This window comes from Erinaceus europaeus, chromosome 19, assembly GCF_950295315.1.
Source record: "Erinaceus europaeus chromosome 19, mEriEur2.1, whole genome shotgun sequence".
NCBI lineage: Eukaryota > Metazoa > Chordata > Mammalia > Eulipotyphla > Erinaceidae > Erinaceus > Erinaceus europaeus.
In genome coordinates this window covers 30753841-30772686 of record NC_080180.1, presented here as the reverse complement: position 1 = coordinate 30772686, position 18846 = coordinate 30753841, and the positions used below count along the sequence as shown (strand labels likewise).

The following is an 18846-nucleotide window of genomic DNA, read 5'->3' as shown; positions in this document are numbered from 1 at the left end:
GTTATATTTCTGTCATTTACTTCCTTTTATCTTTCTTCTTGCCTTCCTTTTTTCCTTCCTGTCTTTCCTTCCTTTCTTCTTGTCTTCCTTCTTTCCTTCCTTCCTTCCTTCCTTCCTGACTTTCTTTTTTATAGATGTAGAGGGAAAAGGGAGATAGAGAGACAAAAAAAGAGAGACACCTGCAGGACTGTTTCACCACTCATGAAACTTTCCCCCCTGCAGATGAGGTTAGGAGCATGAACATAGGTCCATGTGCATGGCAATAATAATAATAGTAATTCTTTTTAAATTTTTTTATATTTATTTATTTTCCTTTTTGTTGCCCTTGTTTTTTTTTATTGTTGTTGTTGTTATTGTTGTTATTAATGTCATCGTTGTTAAATAGGACAGAGAGAAATGGAGAGAGGAGGGGAAGACAGAGGGGGAGAGAAAGAGAGACATCTGTGGGCCTGCTTCACCACCTGTGAAGCGACTCCCCTACAGGTAGGGAGCCTCGGGCTTGAACCCAGATCCTTAATGCCGGTCCTCGCGCTTTGCGCCATGTGCACTTAATCCGCTGTGCTACCACCTGACTCCCTCTTTCAATTCTTTTAAGATGACATGGCACATATCATGTGGGGAATTGAACTCAGGTCTTGAAGCTTCCAAACCCAATGCTCCAGCCACCACTTCCCAGGCTGTCAGAATTCTTACTAACAGGTGCCTATTGTAAGCTATGGGGCCTATTCTGACCAGGGCTTGCCACCAGCCCCAGTGTTGAGAAAGGGTTCTTCCTCTTGAGAGAAGCTTCTGCTCTCTCAGGCCCTCCGTCTCCCTTGCCAGCTGTCCTCAGATCACAGTTCTCTTGGGTAATACAGCTTTGTCTTTTTAAAGCTCTTTTTTTCTACAAATAGTCACCTCCTTCCTTGTGGACTGCCCTCCACTTGCTGGGCCAGATGTCTCTTCTACAGAGCCTTGCCCCCTCCACACTGCATTTCACCCCAGTTCCTGTTCAGTGCCCCTGGGAGGGGGGCTCCATCACACCTTGACCCAGCCTTTTAGCACCTTTGATGTTCCAGCCTTGCTGGCCCTCCTGTCCCAACAAGAACACCCTCTTCAGCTGGAGGATCGCTGGCCTCCACTAGCCCAGCACCTGAATTGAGAGCCCCTTAGAAGCTTCAGAGAGGAGAGAGGAAAAGAAGTGTTTGTTCCCACCACCCTCCGATCCCCCAGCTGTCCTTTTAAATATTTGCCTGAGCCTCTAGAACCAAGTGTCCTAGGATATTCCAAAGAGAGGGCGGGTAGGGGGGAGTGGGCCTCCCCTCCACTGTGTGGAGCAGCTTCAGCTGTGTGCAGATGCCAGATGGAGACAGCTCACTTGCAGTGCCCAAGCCTGCGGGTCCCCAGGGCCCCCACTCCCACCCCCGGTTGCCCTGGCAACGCTGGGATTGATGGGCTGACTCAGAGTCCTGGGCCTGAGCCAGGTGGCTCCAGGCCAGCTACAGACAGAACCAGAGAGGACTGCAAGCATCTCAGGGTCCTTGTGTACATGGGGTGGGGGGAAGGGTCCTACTATGGGGCTTATGCAGGGAAGAGCTTACCACCATCCCTGATGTGAGAGGGATCCTCCTCTGCTTTCTCTGCCCCACCCCATCTTCCTCTAGGCTCTCAAGTTAGAGTTCCACAGCTTTTTTTCCCTCTTTTTTGCCTGTTTGGGGGCTGGGGAGGAACAGGTGTCCTCAGATCTCATAAGGGAAGTTCAAATGCTAGTGGGGGTCTTAGGAACTTTGGAGAAAGGAGGTGGGGAGGCTCTTAATCTACTTTTATTTAATTTTTTTTAAATCATCACCAGGGTTATTGCGAAACCACTACTCCTGGAAGCCTTTTTTTTTCTTTTTTCTTTGTTGGATTGAATGACAGAAATTGAGAGGGGAGGGGGAAATAAGGAGAGAGACAAAGAGACACCTTCAGCACTAGCTTCACCACTCATGAAGTTTCCACTCTACAGGTGAAGACAGGTGGCTTGAACCCAGGTCCTTGTGCATGGTAATATATGCATTCAAGTTCATGTACTACCACCCAGCCCCTTAATTTATTTTTATTATTAAAAATAAAAAGTGTTTTTACCACTAGGGTATTGTTGGGGCATATTACCTGCATAACTCCACTATTCCTGAGGGCCACTTTTTTTCTTTATAATAGAGAGTGAGAGATAGGGAGTGGAAGAGAAAGAGAGAGAGACAGAGAGAGGTAAGGAGAAATACCTGCAGCACTACTTCACTGCTGAAGCTCTCCCTCTCAAATTTCCTCTCCTCTCTCAATCTCTCTCCATTCTATCAAAATAGAAAATAAAAGGGGGTAGGTGGGAAAGCAAAAGATGGCCCCTGTGAATGGTGGGTTCATAGTGTTGGCACTAAGTCCCAGATATAACCCTGGTGGCAAAATAAGTAAATAAATAAATAAATGCCAAGAAGTTAGAAGACTACAACTGGGATTGGGCTGGGGACCAGGGCACAGCCCTGCATGTCCAACTAAAGAGCCCTCCCAGGTCCAGGCAGTGGCACACTGGGTAGAGCACTCACAATACCACATGCAAGGACTAGGGTTCAAGCTCAGTCCCAACTTCAGTCTTCTCACTTCTTGATATTTATTTATTTTGCCACTAGGGTTATCTCTGGGGTTCAGTGCCAGCACTATGAATCGACCACTCCCAGAGGCCATTTTTCTCTTTTAAAAAAAAATGTGTATTTATAAAAAGGAAACATTGACTAAACCATACGATAAGAGGGGTACAACTTCACACAATTCCCACCACTAGAACTCTGTATCCCATCCCCTCCTCCGATAGTTTTCCTATTCTTTAACCCTCTGGGAGTATGGACCGAAGATCATTGTGGGATGTAGAAGGTGGAAGGTCTGGCTTCTATAATCGCTTCCCTGCTAAACATGGACGTTGACAGGTCTCCCAGCCTGTCTCTCTCTTTTCCTAGTGGGGAAGGGCTTTGGGGAAATGGAGCTCCAGGATACATTGGTGGGGCTGTCTGTCCAGGGAGGTCTGGTTGGCATCATGCTAGCATCTGGAACCTGGTGGCTGAAAAGAGAGTTAACATACAAAGCCAAATAAATTGTTGACCAATCATGGACCTAAAGGCTGGAATAGTGCAGATGAAGAGTGTGTGTGTGTGTGTGGGGGGGTGGTGTCTCCATTTTGTAAATAGCTAGTAGGCATATTTTAGTTATATTCCAAAGGGCCTGTGGTTTTTTTTTTTGTTTGTTTGTTTTTGCCTGAGCCTGAAATCTGTTATGCAGATGGATCCTAATTATTGCCCTCTTTCTATTTTGATAGGACAGAAGGAAATTGAGGTGGGTAAGAAGAGATAGAGAGGGAGAGAAAGACGCTTGCAGACCTGCTTTACTGCTTGTGAAATGTCCTTCCTGTAGTTGAGTTGAGGCTTGAACCGGGTCCTTTCACATAGAAATATATGTGCTTAACTGGGTGCACCACCTCCTAGCCACCTTCACTTCTTCACTTTTACACCTGTTGCTCCCCAGCCTCTAAACAGACAAAAAAAAAAAAAAAAAAAAAAAAAGGAAAAACACCTTGTGGAACTGTGACTAATGGAGAGCCTAGATGGAGATAAGGGGCTGAGTCTCTTGAGCGTTGTCCCCTCCTGGGAAGTTCACCCTCAATCTTCACTGGTCTGCCCTGAAAAGCCAGTCTCCCAGCCTCCAAGCTGCACTTTCATTCATCATTTAGCACACACCACAGCTCTCCTCACCTCTGTGTGTGCTTTTCATGGCTGCCTGGACTTCGCCCAGAGGGCTGCCAGTTCTGGAGCCATGCTTCCCCAGGGCCTCTGTACCTACCACAGGGCAAGGAGCATGCCTGTAGCTGGCAGGTAAGTGTAGTCTCACCAGACAGACTAGACTCCCCACCTCCTTTCCCGCCAGTGGTCAGTAGCTTATTCCATTCCCATGCAGTGGTATCTGTGCTGCACTGGCCAGCCTGGGTCCCTGAGTGAGTCATTCTGCTTGTCTGGGCTTCAGTGTGTCCATCTGTGAAACAGGATGAGTTCTCTCTGTCCAGTTTCCCTCTTCAAGTTGTTGTGAGGGTCTAGTGGTATCATGGAACAATTTTGTCATTATAACTATCATCTCCTACCTTATTCCCTAGGACACCTATTTTATTAGTTAGGGGAGGGGAGGCCAGGTGGTGGTGTACTTGGTTGAGTGCATACATTATAGTGTACAAAGGCCTGGGTTCAAGCCCCCAGTCCCCACCTGTAGGGGGAAAACTTTATAAGCAATAAAACAGTGTCACAAGGGTCTTTCTCCTTTTCCATCTCAAGTTGTCACTGATTCTACCACACACACACACACACACACACACACACACACACACACACGGGCTGGGTGGTAGCACACACAAGGGCCAGAATAAGGATTCCGGTTCGAGCCCCCTGCTCCTTACCTGCAGGGGGATCACTTCACAAACAGTGAAGCAGGTCTACAGGTGTCTGCCTTTCTCAACCTCTCTCTGTCTTCCCCTCCTCTCTCAATTTCTCTCTGTCCCATTCAACAACAACAACAACAGCTATAAGAACAAGAATGACTGCAACAAGGGCAACAAAATGGGAAAACCGGCCTCCAGGAGCAGTGGATTCGTGCAGGCACCGAGCCCCAGCATAACCCTGGAGGCAAAAACAAAAACAAAAACAAACAAACAAACAAAAAATATATATATAATTTCCCTTCAGGGTTATTGCTGGGGCTCAGTGCCTGCACTATGAATCCACTTCCATTTTGTTGCCATTGTTGTTATTATTATTGTTATTGCTGTTGTTATTGGATATGACAGAAATCAAGAAAGGGAAGACAGAGAGGGGGAGAGAAAGACACCTGAAGGTCCTTGTGCATCACTGCTTATGAAATGACCGCCCTGCAGGTAGGGAGCCAGGGGCTTGAACCGGGATCTTTATGCTGGTCCTTGCACTTTGTGTCATGTGAGCTTAAACTGGTGTGCTACCACCAGGTTTCCAAATAAAAATATTTTAAGAGGGAACAAAAGAAAATCTAGAGTCTTTTTTTTTTTTTTTTGAGACAGAAAGTGGAAGAGATCATAGGAAGGGTTAGACTGAAAGAAGGGCCAGTCTTGAGTCTAGATCTTATGTGGCAAAGCAGCACACTATCCAAGTGAGCTATTTTGGCAGCCCTTAGTGAAAAACAGACCCCAGGCTCCCCCCTTTTGTCTCTCTGGCTTAAAGCCCTCTGAGAACTATGGGTAGTGGAGATCCCCATGGCAGTCACCCCTGCTGTGTGTACCTCCCATCTTCCTGCTCTCAGCCCCTCAGCTGTAGAAGATGGGACAGGATTCACTCTGCTCTTTGTGTGCTGGGCAAAGCTGTGCCAGGGACCAGTGGGGACAGTTGCCCAGCTGCCCTGCCACCCTCCCACCCCTGTTGCTTCTTTTCCCACAAGCTGGCATGGGGAGGGCAGCATGGGCAGCTGGATAGGCAGTGGCAAGTGGGTGTTGGGAAATTGTGCATATGTGGTCGAACATTGGCAGGGCCCACAAACCACTATATTTCCATGCAAGTATTATTTACAGATCCCCACCATGTTATCCCCTCAGGGTATGGCTAATTCAGTTAAAACCATTGCAACAGTTGCTAAAGAAGCTTCCACCTTCCCAGCATGCATTTTGCCTCTCTCCACCCCCTTTTCTAGCCAATCCCGTCCCAACTTGCCACTTCCAGAATTCTCCTATAAAAGTCACTCTCTCTCTTCCCCTCTCTTCCCCCCCCCTTCTCTTCCGCATTGTGACCTGGAGAAGGGCTGGTGTGTATAGCAGGAGGCGGCCATTTTGCTAGCTTCATGTGGCCTAAACCCACTGTGCCCGAACCCAACTCTGGGGTGTCCACATGAATAAAGATTTGTGTTCCTGCTCCACCACGAGTTCCTGGTCTCTTCTCTCTCCCTTGATGGGCAACCCGACAAAGTGGGCATCAAAGAGTAGGGGCATCACTGGCTGGGGAATATGGACTTGAGGTCTGACCTGAGATTCCCCTGCTGGCTGAGGCTGGGGACAGCTGGGGAGGCATTTAAATCCAGTGGCCTAGGTTTCCTATTACTTGACTTCCAAGCTCCCCTTGAATCCTTTGGACAGTCACACACTGATCTCTGGGAATTAACAGTGTAGATGAGCAGTTCTCAAACGTTTTGGTTTCTGAACCACTTAACAATCTTAAAAATAAGTATTGAGTAGGAAGATAAGTGGCTCAGTAGGTAGAGTGCAGAACTTGCATCTGAGAGACCATATGCAATGACACATATGGTCTGGTCTCTCTCTATCTCTCAGAAAAAAACATATAAATAAATAGGAGGCCAGACTGTGGCTCACCTGGTAGAGTGCATAGCTACCATGTGCAAGGACCTGGGTCTGAGCCCCCATCACCACACAGGAACACATTCAGGGGGAAGCTTCACCAGTGGTGGAGTAGTGCTATGGTGTCTCTCTTCTCTCTCCCCCTCTTTCTCTCTTACTGTCTATTTTAAAAAATGTAAGGTTGATGAAATAGCTCACTTAGTGCAATACTTTGCCATGTATGTGACCCAGGTTCAAGTCCAGCCCCCACCTTACTGAAGGAAGCGTCAGTGCTATGGTCTTTTTTATTTTCTCACTCTTCCTCTCTGCCTTTCTAAAAAAAAAAAAAAAATAGTGGGCAAGGGCAAGAATGACCACTGGGAGAGTTATGCAGGCATCAAGCCCCAGAAATAACCCTGATGACAAAAACTAAGTCTAAGAAAAAGTATTAAGACCCCTCCCAAGAAATTTTGTTTATGTGTGTTAGATTATATACTGATATTTATCATACTGATATCCACAGAGGGCAAGTAGACAAGTGACTCAACTAGGTTCACACACCTGAAGTTCCTGGTCCAATTTCCAGCACTGCATTTACCTGAGTATGCTATGGTCTCTGTCTCATGTGAAATTACTTTTCATATATAACCAATAAAATAAAAATTTAAAAAGAAGATGTCTACTTGGAATATTTATTAATTTAGAATAGGAATAATAAACCATCATTGGGGTCATGTGCTGGTGCACCTGGTAAAGCATACACATTACAGTGCACAAGGACCCTTGTTTAAGGCCCTGGTCCCCAACTGCTGGTAGTGGAGAGAGCTTCACAAGTGGTGTAGCAGTGTTCCAGGTACCTCTCTCTCTGTCCTTCTCTTCCCTCTCAATTTTTCTGTTTCTATCCAAAATAAAAAAATAAAATGCTTTTTTAAAGTTAGTAAAAGATAATCATTTTATAAAGAAAAATAAATAGGCCAAGCAGTGGCACACCCAAGTAAGCACACATGTTACCATTGGCAAGGACTCTGGTTCAAGCCCCCACTCTCCACCTGCAGAAGGGAAATTTCACAAGCAGTAAAGCAATGATGCAGGTGTCTCTCCCTCTCTTTCATTATTCTCTCTCCTATCAAGTATAAGGGAAAAAAAGAAGATGACTGCCAAGAGCAGTGGATTGATCTTGCAGGCACAGATCCCCAGCTATAACCCTGGTGGCCATAAAAATAAGTAAATATAAATACAAACAAAGCAAAAAATTTTTTTGTCACTGCCATGAATTCATCACTCTAGGACAACATTTTCTGATAGAGAGAGAGTGACCATAACACCAAAACTTTCTCCAGTGTGATGTGGGGCAAACTCAAAACTGGGTTTCTCTCATGGCACAGCAGGCACACTATCCAGTTGAGCCATTTTGCCAGCCCTTCATTCCCCATTTTAAATGAATAACTATTTCCAAAAGCAAAAACAATTAGAAGAGTGCTGTAGCTTTGCATTTTTGCAAATCTCTTTCACTTCTGACCCAATAGAGGACATGTCACATAGCCTCTGGAAAACTCCAGGCTGCTTTGGTGAGAGTATGACAGTTGGTGATTTTGTAAAAACACAGTCAAATAGATTCTAAACTTTTTTTTTTTTTTTTTTAGCTCAGCTCTGGTTTATGGTGATGTGGTGGGGGGTGGGTTGGAGATTGAATTTGGGATATTTAGAGCCTCAGGCTTCAAAGTCATATTTGCATAACATTTAAGATATCTACCCCACCTGTGTCTAAACATTATTAAGATGATTATTTTGACCTCAAAGGCATCCTGAAAGGTTCTCAAGTCCCCCTTGAGCACTCTGGGTCCCAACTGGAAAAACAATGTTGAAACTCTGAAGTTGATGAGGGCTGGAGAGACAGCATAATGGTTATGCAAACGACGTGCATGCCTGAGACTCCTAGGCCCCAAATTCAGTTCCCAGCGCCACCATAAGCCAGAGCTGAGCAGTGCTCCGGTAAAAGCAAAGAAAAACTCCGACATTCTGAACTTGGGGGACAGGATGCGAGGTGGAAGTAAGGTTAAATCCTTGCTTTATCATTTTGCTCTTCTGCGCGTTGGGCATCACCTCTCAAAGGGTGGGTAGGGCGGTTGTAGCACCTAGCTCAACGCGCCGAGACGGAACTGGGCTGCAGCCTGTTTCCTCAGCAGGAAAGCAGAGGATGGGCTCCGTGAGACAGGTTCCTGAACCGCACAGTCCCCTTCCATCTGCAGGGTGCCTTCCCCAACTTACACAGACACCGGCACGGTGCGCTCGCCGGTGGGCACACACGCATGTATGCCCGCAGGCCCCTAGACTGAGTCAGGGATACCTCGGAGGCCCAGGCTTGCCCAGGTCCACAGCCGCACCAGGGTCCCTGTTGGAGAGACGCGCGTCCCCGAGGGCCTCCGGCCATATGCGGGTGCACGCAGGCCTGCATCACACTCCCATCCACGCTCACACGGGCAGGCGCTCTGGATGCGGGACACACCCGCCCATGGCTCCAGGGCGGGGTTGGGGAGTGCCCGCAGCGGCTGGGGCCGTAACCACTCCTCTCTTGGGCTACTCCCAGCCTGGACTCCCCCCTCAGTCCTGCGCGCCCCCGAGCGCCACGCCGCAGTTCGCGTCCACCCAAGCCGGGTCAGCCCGCATCTCCCGGTAGCTGGCGGGAGCGAGCAGGGCGGGGGATTGCAGCCGGCCAGAGGGCTGCAATCCGCTCTCCGCGGCGTCCCGGGCTGCTGTGACCCGGCTGCGGAGAGAGCAGTGGGCAGCATGGCGGGGCGGCGGGCCAGGTGGCTCTCAGGGCCCGGGCTGCTGGCTCTGTCCACGCTGGGCGTCTGCATGATGCTGCCAGTCAGTGCCAAGAGGCCCCCCAAGACGCCCCCCTGCCCGCCCAGCTGCTCCTGCACCCGGGACACCGCCTTCTGCGTGGATTCCAAGGCAGTGCCCAAGAACCTGCCCTCGGAGGTCATCTCACTGTGAGTGCCAGCCTGGCCTGGGAGAGGGGGCGGCAGCGGCAGGGCCTGCTGCCCCGAGGTGGGCACAGAGAGCCTGCTCCCTGTCCGAGTACCAGCCCTGGGCCCAGGGGGAGCTGAACGGCCCTGCAGGCTCAGGAGCCAGGGCTGGGGTAAGAGGACTCTAGCCAGCAATGAATCATCATCCCAAGCATGCCCACCAGACCTACTACGTGCAGAGAGGACAGGGGCGGTGGTGGGGTTGTTTACAGGGCTGAGAGCCTGGCTGTGATGCCAGGCCAAGGGCAGAAAGGCTTTCTGTGGGAGATGGATGGGGTGACACAGTCCACTCAGCGCCCTGGCACCGGGTAGGCCCTGGCGCTAGTCTCAGCTTCCACACTGCGTCAGACAGACAGGCTGTCACTGCTGCCAGTGGCCACCCATGATGGGGTGGTGGGCCTGAAAGCAGGATGTTGACACCCCCCCCTCTCTCCGCCACAGCACCCTGCACAGGAGGAGTTTGAAGGATGGTGGTGGTGTGGGTAATGAAAACTTCTTTTGGCTGAGGGGAAGTGAAGCCTGGGGCCATGGTGCTGAGGTTGGGGGTGGGGTTGGCAGGGGGCTTGTGAGGAGAAGGGGAGACAACTCCAGCTGGGGGCAGCTGGGGAATGGGGGGTTGAATATCTGCAGAAGCACTGCCCACCCACCATGAAACCCAGCTCTGTCTCACACACTCCATGGCCCTGACCTGTCCCCTGCAGGACACTAGTGAATGCTGCCTTCTCGGAGATCCATGATGGAGCCTTCGCACACCTGCCACTGCTGCAGTTCTTGTATGACGGAGCCCCTCAGAAGGGCAGGCAGTGGGGGGAGAGTGCACTGCAGGGGGGTGTCAAGGGAGCACAGTTCCTTACTCAGATGGACTGTGCTAAGGGGGAGTGGTCTGGAATTAGGACACTTAGCAGTTGGGAAGAAGAGGAAGGATAGGGGCTGCATGCAAGAGCCTAGGAGGGGTCTTTGGGACATCACAAGAACTGGACCCAGCAAAGAGTGGGCACTTCAAGGGGGGGGAATCATCTTGGAGAAGTCATCTCTGGGATCTAAAATTCCAGAAGAGATTGTCTAAAGCCTGAGGTACAGGAGAAAGGACATGCCAGTTATTCCCCGTCCTCATCTGGATTTATCCTCAAACTCCCTATCAGCCCTTGAGGGACTGGAGTCAGCTGGGGTGAGGGTGGGCAGGCCATGGGGAGGGACCCAGCTCAACAGGAACAGACAGGACCTGGGGAGCCTCTAGGACACGAACAGGCCCCTACCTGGTTTGGGAGCAGGGCAGCCAGTATTTGAGGAAGCTTAGGGGTGAGCCAGCAGGCAGGGAGGCTGGGCAATAGGCACACCCTTGGAAACTCTAATTCCACCTTTGTCTCCCCCAGGTTGCTCAATTCCAACAAGTTCACGCTGATTGGAGACAGTGCCTTCACAGGACTGTCACACCTGCAGTACCTGTGCGTGGGAAGGATGGAGAAGCGGGAAAACAGGAGGGAGGAGGGGGCTGGGCCTCGGTGGGCTGAGAGAGGAGAGAGGGTGAGGGATGCTGGGGACTGAGGACTGGGTAGGAGATAAGAGCCCTGGAGCCAGCTGACTGCAGGACAAAACAGAAGGTTGTTTCATCCATCCCTCTGTTCAAACCATCCTTCCTGAATGCCCAGTCCTTACAGGCTCAATGTCACCAGACCTCAGGGTCTGGCAGGTGGGTAAGGTTAAGAGTTGGTATCCTGAGTGGTGTCTGAGACAAGTTCTCATTTTTCTCCAGTTTCATTGAGAACAATGACATCTGGGCTTTATCTAAGTTTACCTTCAGAGGCCTGAAGTCCTTGACTCATCTGTGAGTACAACACACACACACACACACACACACACACACACACACCCTCCTGACCAAAGTCCCATCTTCTGTCACCTCTGCCTCTACCACCACCTCTGGGTGACCTGAGGTCTGTCTTGCAGTTCCCTGGCCAACAATAACCTGCAGATGCTGCCTAGAGACATCTTCCGGCCCCTGGACATCCTGAGTGACCTGTAAGCTAGGGTCCCAGCACATCCCAGGAGGGCGTGTGGTGGGGCCAGAACCAGGAAGCTGTGAGGTTTGAGAGATTGTAAGCTGAATCCTCTGAGAAGACAAGGTCCAATTATATATGGATTGGGAGCCTTCATGGTTGTCTCAAGACATCTGTCCTCTTAAGATGTACATGTAAGAGAACAGGCAGTGCTGCCCCCAGTAGAGCTTACATGTTACCATGTGCAAGGACATGGGTTCAAGTCCCCTGTCCACACCTGAGGGAGGAAACTTCATGATCAGTGAAGCAGGGCTGTAGATCTCGGTCTCTCTCTTTCTCTCTTCCCCTCTCTTCTCAATTTCCTTTTGTCCTATCAAAGAAAAAGAAAAAAAAGAAGAAAAAACTGGGGAAAATGGTCACTGTGGGACCAGGGGCTTGAATCTGGGTCCTTGTGCACTGCAATGTGTGTCGCTGCCTGGGCCCCACTTGCAGATTTTTTTTAACACATGCTCATCACATGTACGTCTAATCTGAATCTATGTTTAAACCCTACAGCTACAGCATAGTGACTATAATGATGATGATGATAAAAAAGAGAGGGGGAAAAAGAGAGAACCAGCAGAGTGTCACTCTGTGATACCAGGCATTGAACTCTGGACCTGGTGCTTGAAGAGTCCAATGCTTTATCCACTGTGCCAGTGATCAGTATTTGTAGTGATCAGATTGAAAAAGAAGTCCTGGACTATGGAGGTTTGGAGGGACTGAGATGAAACAGTTGTCAGGTTAGAGACTGCAAAAGCCACCAGGCCAAGGGGACAAGTTGGGCCTTACACTCAGCCTGGACTCCATAGGGAAGCTTTATCTAGTCAGTACAAAGGTGCCCTGGCGACATCTGCTTCTCAAGAGGGGAGCAGAACCCCTGAGAGTGTCCTTTCCTGTATCCCCTCTGTCACCCTCATGATCCAGGGACTTAAGGGGCAACTCCCTTAACTGTGATTGCAAGGTGAAGTGGCTGGTGGAGTGGCTGGCACACACCAACACCACAGTGGCCCCCATCTACTGCGCCAGCCCGCCCCGCTTCCAGGAGCACAAGGTGCAGGACCTGCCACTGCGGGAATTCGACTGCATTACCACAGGTACGAGGTGGCTCTGTCTCAGGCATTGCCTCAGCCCCAGATACCCCACTCTTCTGATGAACACTTCCCTTTCCTACTCCCCACACATCCTTCTCGCCCCTACAGATTTTGTGCTGTACCAGACCCTGCCTTTCCCCGCAGTGTCAGCTGAGCCCTTCCTCTATTCCAGTGACCTCTACTTGGCTCTGGCCCAGCCAGGTGCCAGTGCCTGCACCATCCTTAAATGGGACTATGTTGAGCGGCAGCTTCGAGACTTCGATAGAATCCCAGGTGGGAGACCTCCTGGGGGACTCAGCTTAGGCTGGTCTGGCTGTTGAAGCATACTGCTCAGCTAAGTCTCCTTCAGACATTCCTTATTTATTTATGAGAAGAGAAAAAAAAGAGAGAACCAAAGCATTATTCTGTCACATTTGATGCCCACATTGAACTCATGACTTCATACTTAATCCACTGCACCACTTCTTAGACCACTATATACACATACTCTAATTTTTTGCCAACAGAATTGTCACTGTTTTTTCCTCTGCCTCCTTTTGGTTAGAGGGTGAAAGAAAGAGAGGGGAAAAGACAGAAGGAGAGACTCGAGGCTGGGTGGTGGCACACCTGGTTGAGCACACGTGTTATAGTGGATAAGGACCTGGGTTTGAGCCCTCAATCCCCACCTGCAGGGAGAAAGCTTTGCAAGTGGTGAAGCAGGGCTGCTGGTGTCTTTCTGTCTCTCTCCCTCTCAGTCTCCCCCTCCCCCCCCCCCGCCACCTCTTGATTTCTGGCTATCTCAATCCAATAAATAAATAAAGATAATAAGAAAAAAATTAAAAAGAGGAGCGGTGCCACAGCTCTGTTTGCTCCATGCAGGTAGTCCCAAGTGGTGACTGAAGGCTTGAGCCCAAGGAACTGGCAAGCCGTGGACCTGGGCTGGGCTGTTTGCTTTGAGTTGTGGGCACAGTGATATTTATGTAGACATTCTTGTTCATAAAAGCATTTCAGAAGTGGGAGTCTGGTCACTGGATAGCTCACCCCACAGAGCCCTCTCTATGGTTGGTCTTTCTCTCTCTGTCTCTGAAATAAAATGAAAAAAGGGGGGAGTGTCCCAGGAGCATGTTCTTTGGGAAAATGTGTTTTCATACACAACTGTCCAAACACTGCAATTCTTCTCACCAAATTGTGTTCAAACTGACACTTTCCCTCGTTTCTCTGTCTGGCCACTTGAGAGTGGGGGCGCTCTTGGAAAGTCACTTTAGACTGTGGGAGTCAGTTTCTGAGTAAAAGGGCAACATATTGGGGTCCTTCAGAATAACTAATTAAGGCAGTGTGTTCACTCTGAGCATAGTGACAGTTATACTAAACATTCAAAGATGGGGGCCATTCAATGGCAGTGGCACACCTGGGCACATGTTACAATGCTCAAGACCCAGGTTCAAGCTCCCATCTCCACCTGTAGGGGGAAAGCTTTGTGAGTGGTGAAACAGGTCTGCAGTTGTCTCTCTGTCTCTCTCTGTCTCTGTCTCCCTCTTCCCTCTCAATTTCTGACTATCTCAATCCACTAAATTAAATAAAGATAATTTTAAAATTATAAAAAAATTCAATGACAGTATAACTAAACAACCAGTTGATGTTTAAGGACACCTATTTGTGCTGCATCTGCACTTCTTTTTTTTTCTTGTCATCAGGATTATCAGGGATTTGTGCCTACACATCTCTACCATTCTCTGTGGCCTTTTTATTTTCTTTTGTTAGAAGGTAAGAGACAGAGAATGAGAGGGGGAGAGAGAGAGAGAGAAGAGAAGAGGCACCTGTAACACTGTGAAGCTTTTCCCCTGCAGGTGAGGACTAGGGGCTTGAATCCAGATCCTTGTGAATGGTAACGTGTGCTCAGCCAGATGAGCCACCACTTGCCCCCCTGCACTTACTGTTTTTTTTTTATTACTTCTTTGTTTATTTGCTTATATGAAAGAGAGAGACAGAGAGAGAGAGGGAGGGAGAAAGAGAGAGAGGAAGAGAGAGAGAGAGAGACACCAGGTCACTGCTTAGGCTTATGGTAATTCTAGGAATTAAACCTGGGAGCCTCAGGCATGGTGGTCCTTTTTTTTTTTTTTTTAAGATTTATTAATTTATAAGGAAGAGAGAGGACCAGAGCATCACTTTGGCACATGTAATGCCAGGGATAGAACCTGAGATCTTGTGCTTGAGAATTCAACACTGGGCCCCTTGCCCAGCCACCATCTGCATTCACACTTGAACCCTTTTTGGCATATGGGGATGCCAAAACTGATTATCAGCTGTGAAATAATGACAAAGCACCCAGCACTGAGCAGAGGACCTTTAGTCAGAGGCGAGTAGCATTTGAGGGGAGCCCTCCCTCCTCCTCCTCCTTCTCAGGTGGAGATGTGGGTCTCTGAGACCCTGACCTCTGAGCTCTGCCCTCCGTCCCCCAGCCCCTTCTGCAGTGCACTGCAAGCCCATGGTGGTGGACAACCAGCTGTATGTCATCGCGGCCCAGCTGTTTGGAGGCTCATACATCTACCACTGGGACCCCAATACCACCCGCTTCACCAAGCTGCAGGATATCGACCCACAGCGCGTGCGCAAGCCCAACGACCTAGAGGCCTTTCGCATCGATGGTGACTGGTACTTCGCTGTGGCGGACAGCTCCAAGGCAGGGGCTACCAGCCTCTACCGCTGGCACCAGAACGGCTTCTACTCCCACCAGGCTCTGCACGCTTGGCACCGCGACACCGACCTGGAGTTCGTGGACGGGGAGGGCAAGCCAAGACTGATCGTGTCTAGCAGTTCCCAGGCACCTGTCATCTACCAGTGGAGCCGCTCACAGAAGCAGTTTGTGGCCCAGGGAGAGGTGACACAGGTGCCGGATGCTCAAGCTGTGAAGCACTTCCGCGCCGGTCGGGACAGCTACCTGTGCCTCAGCCGCTACATCGGGGACTCCAAAATCCTGCGCTGGGAGGGTGCCCGCTTCTCCGAGGTGCAGGCGCTGCCATCCCGGGGCTCGCTGGCCCTGCAGCCCTTCCTGGTGGGCGGCCGCCGCTACCTGGCACTGGGCAGCGACTTCTCCTTCACCCAGATCTACCAGTGGGATGATGGGCGACAGAAGTTCGTGCGCTTCCAGGAGCTGGCTGTACAGGCCCCTCGGGCCTTCTGCTACATGCCTGCTGGGGATGCCCAGCTGCTCCTGGCCCCCAGCTTCAAGGGGCAGACACTGGTGTACCGGCACGTGGTGGTGGATCTCAGTGCCTAGGGGGTGCCCAGGCTTGGTGGGGGTGGGATGGGGGAGGGCCCTTGGGCAGCTGAAGGCTGGGTAGAAGTCTCTGTATGTGAAGACATGCGCCACCAGCCAGCATATGAGCCCTGGTCCACCACTGCCACATGCTGTGGAGTAGCTCAAGCCATCACTCCTCATAGTTAAAATCAGCATGGAGGTTTGTTTGTGCACCAGCACCCCCACACACACCTGTGGACACCTGTCAGCCCCAGGCCCCCATCCATGGCACACTCGTTCTGCTCCTTCTGCAAACTCTGGTCCCAGGGGTGGGTGCTGGCCTGAGGGAAGCTGAGCCACCCGCCTGTCCCTTGGCTTCTTTCCTGTTGGTACTCCAGGTGTTTGTTTACCAGCACATCTCACACCACCATGCTCTTCTCCTGCTGCACGCGCACACTGGTGTGGACAGAGCCCGCTCTCACACTTACCTGTCTGTCCACACATCCACCACTTAGTTTATACACAAAGATCCAACTGCCTGGAGGGACTCCCTGCCATCATTCTGTCCCTCTCCTCTGAGCACCAGGCCCCACCCCATGCTTCTCCAGCTGGCCCCTGGGTTCCCACCCTCAGCTGATGAGAATGGAGGTGGTCATGTCAGCCTTAGTCATCTGGGGGCAAAACCTCTCCGCCAAGCAATAACCAAAACCGCAAGGGGGGCTCGGTTTTCCCTGTATGACTGTCTTCTCACTGGACTTCCCTCCTCTGCCCCCAACGCAGATCCATGTGGCCAGGACCCTGCCTAAGCCAGCACTCCTCTGCTCTCCTTTCCTACTTCGGGTGCTGGGACCACCTGTTTATGGTACATGGGACCATGTGCACTGGCTCCTTCGTGGCGGATCCCAGAGCTGACCCAGCCAGGGACACTACAAACAAATGAACCATGTGCCTGGGTGTAGGAGGGCAGCTGGGCTGCAGAACTCTTGGGGAGCCTGGCATCCCCCCCCCCAAGTCACAGAGGCACATCCCTGGGGACTGCTTTTCCATTCAAGCTGAGCATCTGGCAGTGGGCTAGGGTCCTTGCAGAGGTAGCTGGCAGCTAAGCTTCTGCTGCCCTCTACTGTATGCTGGGGACTCACAGCTCCATGATGCAAGGCCAGCAAGAAGGCCAAAGTGAAGGCTTCCTTGTGGCAGGACCCTGGGGGTGCACTGGGGGCAGTGTTATGATTCATTTGCTTCAAATAAAAAAGTCCCCACTCTATTCCCTCTCTCTCTGTCTACCTCCTCTTTGTCTCTATCAAATAAAAGGAGTGAGTTGGGGGGAGGGGTATGACAACTAGGAGAATTGTGCAGGCACTGAGCTCCAGAGATAACCCTGGTGACAGAGTTCTCACACTGTCTTGGGCTCTTGGGTATCCAGTGTCTTGCTGGTGGCAACTGGTTTGGAAGAAATAGGGCCAGACAGTGCTGCTGGTCTCTGTGGCTCAGAAGGGATAGGTAGCTTTCCCAAGGCCAGCAGGTACTGAAGTCAGGAGTCTGTGATGATGACCCCAGGTGCTGGGGCTAACTCATAGCCCAGGTGTTCCTTCCTGGAGATTGCAGTTTTGGGGCCTCTCTGAAAATGGGGGTGGGGGAAGGACGACTTCTGTCAGGGTCACTCCACCTGGCAGGGCCAAAGGCAAGGTCCTAAGACCCTGAGCTCCCAAGAAGATCTATCCACTGTGGGGCAGAGGCTGTCATACCACCACCCTTTCCCCAGGGGGGTAGATTTTAAATTCACAGTTGTCCCTGAGTCTTAGCTTTTTCATCTATAAAACAGATGAGAGGGCCAGGCGGTAGGGTTAAGCACATATGAAATGAAGTGCAAGGACTGGCATAAGGATCCCTGTTTGATCCCCCAGATTCCCACCTGCAGGGGAGCATCGCTTCATGGTTGGTGAAGCAGGTCTGCAGGTGTCTATCTTTCTGTCCCCCTCTCTGTTTTCCCCTCCTCTCTCAATTTCTCTCTGTCCTATCCAACAACTACAACAGCAAGGGCAACAAGGGCAACAAAAAGGGAAAAATGGCATCCAGGAGCAGTGGATTTGTAGTACAGGCACCAAGGCCCAGCAATAACTCTGGAGGCAAAACACACACACACACACACACACACACACACACACACACGACAAGGCCTATTTGGTTGAACCCTGATTTTTGTCATTTACTAGCTTGGAAGCTTCAGCCTTTTTCTTTCTCCACCAGGGTTATTACTAGGACTCGATGCCTGAACAGTTTGACAATTCTGGTTGCTGTTTTTGTTTGTTTATTTGTTTTGTTTTCTTTCTTTCAATAGAAAGTAAGAGGAAAGGAGAGAAAGGGAGAAGACCATCAAAATAGCTCTCTTGGAAAATGCACTACTTTGTCATGTAGGTGACTCAGGTTCAAGCCTAACCCCCATAGTATTGAAGGAAGCTTTGGTGCTGTGGTCTATTTCACTCTTTCTCTCTGCCTCTGTATCTCTACATAAACATACACACACCACCAACAACAACAACAAAAAAAAAAGAGGCAGAGAGAGAAAGAGAGAGAGAGAGAGAAGAGAGTCACCTGAGGTTCCACTGCTTATGGAGCTTTCTTCCTTCAGGTGGGGACCAAGGGCTTGAGCCCACATCCTTATGAATGTAACATGTGCTCTCTACTGGTTAACCTTATCCTGTTTTTAGAGCTTAGGGGCTAGGTGGTGTTGCACCTGGTTAAGTGCACTTACTACAGTGTACAAAGACCAGTGTTCAAGCCCTTGGTCCCTACCTACAGGGAGGAGGCTTCACAAGTGGTAAAACAGGGCTGCAGGTCTCTGCTTCTTTCCCTCTGTATCTTCCCTCCCCTTCTCAATTTCTCTGTCCAATAATAAATCAAATAAAAATATATAAATGATAAATTGCTTTAAAAAAACAAAAAGAAGAGAATACTTGCAATATTTTTTTGTTTTGTTTTTGTTTTCATGTGGTACTGGGGATCGAGCCCAAGGCCTTGTACAGTTGAGGCATGTCCTCCACTGCTGAGTCACCTCCTTACTCTTGCTAGGCCTATTTTATCTGAACTTCCTCATCTACAGAATGTGGATCATCTTGATACTGACTTGGCA

The 18846-nt window shown here is 50.1% G+C and overlaps 1 protein-coding gene and 1 long non-coding RNA gene across 3 annotated transcripts; one reads left to right on the top strand and one right to left on the bottom strand.

Annotated features, from left to right (window-relative positions):
* Positions 1 to 2659: 2659 nt before the first annotated feature.
* LOC132534627 (uncharacterized) lies at positions 2660 to 8749 on the bottom strand. Its single transcript, XR_009546352.1, has 3 exons — positions 8612 to 8749; positions 3387 to 3534; positions 2660 to 3063 (listed from the first exon to the last, which is right to left on the bottom strand). It is a non-coding gene; the product is annotated as an uncharacterized LOC132534627 (long non-coding RNA).
* A 72-nt stretch (positions 8750 to 8821) lies between these two features.
* On the top strand, positions 8822 to 16980 carry LGI3 (leucine rich repeat LGI family member 3). Of its 2 annotated transcripts, XM_007529132.3 has the most exons (8): positions 8822 to 9336; positions 10074 to 10145; positions 10746 to 10817; positions 11126 to 11197; positions 11320 to 11391; positions 12336 to 12505; positions 12611 to 12775; positions 14941 to 16980. In XM_007529132.3, exons 1-8 carry the CDS (start codon positions 8837 to 8839, stop codon positions 15756 to 15758), a joined length of 1941 nt encoding a protein of 646 aa, XP_007529194.2. In that variant the 5' UTR covers positions 8822 to 8836; the 3' UTR covers positions 15759 to 16980. The 2 variants fall into 2 exon arrangements, with proteins under 2 accessions (XP_007529194.2, XP_060034789.1); XM_060178806.1 differs by lacking the exon at positions 10074 to 10145.
* The last annotated feature ends 1866 nt before the right edge of the window (positions 16981 to 18846 follow it).

What these genes read in the sequence shown, in the direction of transcription:
- LGI3 (XM_007529132.3), top strand. Translation starts at nt 8,837, where the DNA reads ATGCGGGACACACCCGCCCATGGCTCCAGGGCGGGGTTGGGGAGTGCC. An exon ending in CCCTCGGAGGTCATCTCACT is followed by an intron (nt 9,337 to 10,073) that starts GTGAGTGCCAGC and finishes TGTCCCCTGCAG; the next exon opens with GACACTAGTGAATGCTGCCT. An exon ending in ATTCGACTGCATTACCACAG is followed by an intron (nt 12,506 to 12,610) that starts GTACGAGGTGGC and finishes TCGCCCCTACAG; the next exon opens with ATTTTGTGCTGTACCAGACC.